The sequence below is a fragment of the Penaeus monodon genome, chromosome 13 (genome assembly GCF_015228065.2).
Source record: "Penaeus monodon isolate SGIC_2016 chromosome 13, NSTDA_Pmon_1, whole genome shotgun sequence".
Classification (NCBI taxonomy): domain Eukaryota; kingdom Metazoa; phylum Arthropoda; class Malacostraca; order Decapoda; family Penaeidae; genus Penaeus; species Penaeus monodon.
In genome coordinates, this window is record NC_051398.1 from 37,804,291 (window position 1) to 37,807,934 (window position 3,644).

General features: G+C 39.7%; 1 protein-coding gene across 1 annotated transcript in view; it reads right to left on the reverse strand.

Annotated features, from left to right (window-relative positions):
* LOC119579935 (glutamate receptor-like) overlaps positions 1–3,635 on the reverse strand; it is a 5,413-nt gene extending 1,778 nt beyond the window's left edge. The window contains 6 exon segments of the mRNA XM_037927781.1: positions 1–122; positions 296–469; positions 1,592–1,695; positions 1,882–2,253; positions 3,382–3,410; positions 3,413–3,635. The exon segment at positions 1–122 is cut by the window's left edge and continues 99 nt beyond it. Of these exon segments, the coding sequence (XP_037783709.1) occupies positions 1–122; positions 296–469; positions 1,592–1,695; positions 1,882–2,253; positions 3,382–3,410; positions 3,413–3,635 (1,024 nt within the window).
* Between the last annotated feature and the right edge of the window lie 9 nt (positions 3,636–3,644).

A 3,644-nucleotide genomic window follows, 5' to 3' on the forward strand; every position in this document is an offset into this window, starting at 1 on the left:
ACCCCATGAACAGTATCATCATTACAGCGCCTGCCCATGCATCCAAGCTGAACTCCTGAGTGTAGCTTGACCAAGAGATTCCAGAACTGGTTGTTCCTGGCCGACGGAGGACCAGGACGTGCCTGGCAAGTGGTGAGGGATGGAATGTTAAGGGCTGAACGAAAATCAATACTGTAAAAACTATGTGTTACTGGGCGCATACTAGAATGATACTGAACGATGAAAGAAATCAGTAGTACTATTATATATCCATATCGATCTGATGCAGTGAAAATAACTGAATTAACTGTCGCACCTGTCTAAGAGCAGCGGGAGAGTGAAGTCCACCACCATCTCCCTGGGAAGCGTCCTGCCGATTGCCACAATGACGTCGCCCTTGTCGGCTATGAGGTCGCCTACCATGCCGTTCCAGGTTCCGTCGGGCTGCAACGTCCCCCAAGCGCGATCCTCAGGGCGAGACCAACTGCATCTGCAACAGCAAAACATAATAAAGCAAAAAGGGGAGAGAGGAGGAGGAATGTGAAAAGCATGATGTTAAATCTAAAGAGTGGAGAAAGTTGGAAACTGAACAGAGGGAGCAAAACCTCTTCATATATACACACAGTAACGTTTACACAAAGTTAAAAAGAAATCAACCATAATAAGAAATGAAATTGAATCGTAATGTGTAGAACTCGTCAAGCGTTCCTCATCAGACGAATAAATAACCGAAATAGAACCGTTTCGGTTATCTGTTCGTCTGATGAGGAACGCTTGACGATTCGAAACGTTAGGGTGTTATTTCATTCCTTATTGTGGCTGTTCCCTTCAGTTTTTCTTCACTTTTCGCATGATGATTGGATCCTTCAGAGCTCCGTTATGAAAGTTTATTGTATATTGCTTATTATTTAATACTAAGTGAAAGAGCTTCAGTTATGGTTAATGACTTGATAATTTTTTATAACACTTATGAATTACTTTTTTCATTTCAGTTACTATTTTGATTTATTGATTACACTGATCTAAGCAAATAAATAAAAATGTAAGCAGAACTAAACAGTCATCTAAAATGTTCGTGGTGGTACTCGTAGAACGAAGAACAAAAACAAAGAGCACAGCACAGTAGCAAATTATAAAAAGAGAATAAGTAATCTGAAATAATAAACAGATAAAAAGGTGGAATATCAATCAGCAGGAGGTAGTGAGGAACTGGAGAACAACTTTTGCCACCGTTTCACGGGGATTTTTTATATAGTACTTTTAGAACTTGTACGTATTTTTCTCTCTCTTTTTTTTTAATAGCTTTGGGGGAATTTTGGGGTATCCTTAATAACAAATTTCCTTTTCCGGGCAAGGGAATCATTAAGACCTATTCAGTCTAATAGAAAGATTTGTTCTTCTAAACCTTTTTATCATTCTGTTTATTAAGAGGGTTATACATCTTTTTTCATAACCTCGGTTTTATGAATTTACTTTTTGAATTGTGGTATTTATTGGTAGGTATTTCTGGAGAAGTTCCTTTATTTTTATATGCTTTGTTTCGGTTCAGTATGTCAAAAGCATGTCTCAAGGAGGCTAATGACTCTGGCAGCTTAAAGTGCGAAAGGCTTACGTGAAGTTGAGGGAACGCTCCATGATGGCCATGATATCTACGAAGGAGCCTGTGACACGATAGTCGCCTTTCGGGCCGTAGTCAGGGATGGTGAGAGGTTGGAACTGAAGGCGAACACATGGCCATATTATGAACACTTATAACGTTCAAAATCACTGTCCAGAAGATTAACATGTATTTTTTTTTTCAATATCATAACATATTCATCCTGTTATTGCCATTCGTGCTCCAAGATTGTTTCCAGTCAGCTCATACTAAACTCTACTTCCCCTCCCTCTGCTCAGTCTTACGTCATCCGCCATGCACCGGAGTGTAGCCCCGTCCAGGTCACCTCTTCGGCTGGCTACCTCCTCTCGCGGCCCGATGAGCACGCCCGCCCCCAGCAGCAGCCTCAGCCCTTCACTCCACTCCTGCAAGTCCTGCGGCAAGTCCTTAATGAAACCGAGTGGACCGTGCACCGCCAGGGACGTGTCCTTCAGGCCTTCGTCAGCATCAGCGCCAGATTCAGGGACGAGGGACAGAGAAGAAGGTCCGAATTTCAGAGCCTGACCCCGAGGTAGCCAGCATCCAACCCGTTTCAGATGTACTGGGAGATCTAGCGTGACCTGATATTGCTCCCAAAGCATCACTCTGCCGTCCTTCTCCGGCACGGCCACTTGTAACTGATACAACAGTCAACGATCATTACCATTTATGATTTATTATCATCATTATCAAAAAAAAAAAAAAAAAAAAAAAAAAATTATCATTATCAATACTATTATTATCACTACTATTATCATCATTTCTATCATTATCATTACTACTACTTCTACTACTACTACTACACACACACATAACACACACACACACCACAAACACACACACACACACACACACACACACACACACATATCTATCTATCTATCTATCTATCTATCTATCTATCTATCTATTTATCTATATCTATCTATATATATATACACCATTATTACCATGGTTATTATTATCATTATTATCATTCTTCTTATCATATTGATATGATCCTTCTTACTTATTAATATAGTTTTCATTATTATCATTATTAATGTCAATTTATCATCATCCTTATTATTATTATTATTACTATTATTATCATTAATAACAGTAATGACAATGATAATAATAATAGTAATGATAATAATAATAATAATAATAATAATAATAAAAGTAATAATAATAAAATTATTATTATCACTATCATTATTACTATTATTATTATTATTATTATCTTTATTATTATCATCATAATTACCATTATTAATATCATAATTATTATTATTATTAGTGCCCAAGGAACTTCATCGTATTCTAGGTTCGTTTTACCTAAAATTATGTAAATCAGCGCACGCGCGCGGGCAATGCGTGTGTGCATGGATGCACCCATTAAGTATCATGCTGTGTCCACGGTGGCTCAAACATGAACCTACCGTTAAAAAAAATCGTTATGATACTAATCGTTATGATGCTAATCAGTATCATCACTCATTATCACTATCGTTATTATTATCATTATCTTCACCATCCTCATTACCACCCTCATCATCACCATCATCACCATCACCATCACCATCACCATCACCATCATCACATATTTTATTATTCTGCAGGCAGCCAAATACCTTAGTTATCTAGTCAGGGATCTTTTGCAATAGTAATATCTATTGATTGGCCTAAATTACATAGCCATCAGATTGATGCATCTACTAACAAAACGGTCCGAAACTAGAAGTCCAATCATAGCGAGCAAATGAACACGCCACAAAGCTTACCTGCGTCATCACACTTACGTAGACGTTCTCAACAGACTTCGAAAGGTGCCGTCCGACAGAAGGAGAAACCTGAGGCCCCGACCCATGCTTTCCCAAAGAAGCCGTTCGAGAGTGTGGGCGTGGGCGGGGAGGAACATCGGCAGAAGGATCACCAGCTGCCGATTCGACCGCCGTGCCGAAGCGAGAGGGCGAGGGTCGAGGGCATTCCCTCCGACCCGAATGTCGAGAATGGGCCGCAGGGTCTCGAGGGTCATCGCCCAGTC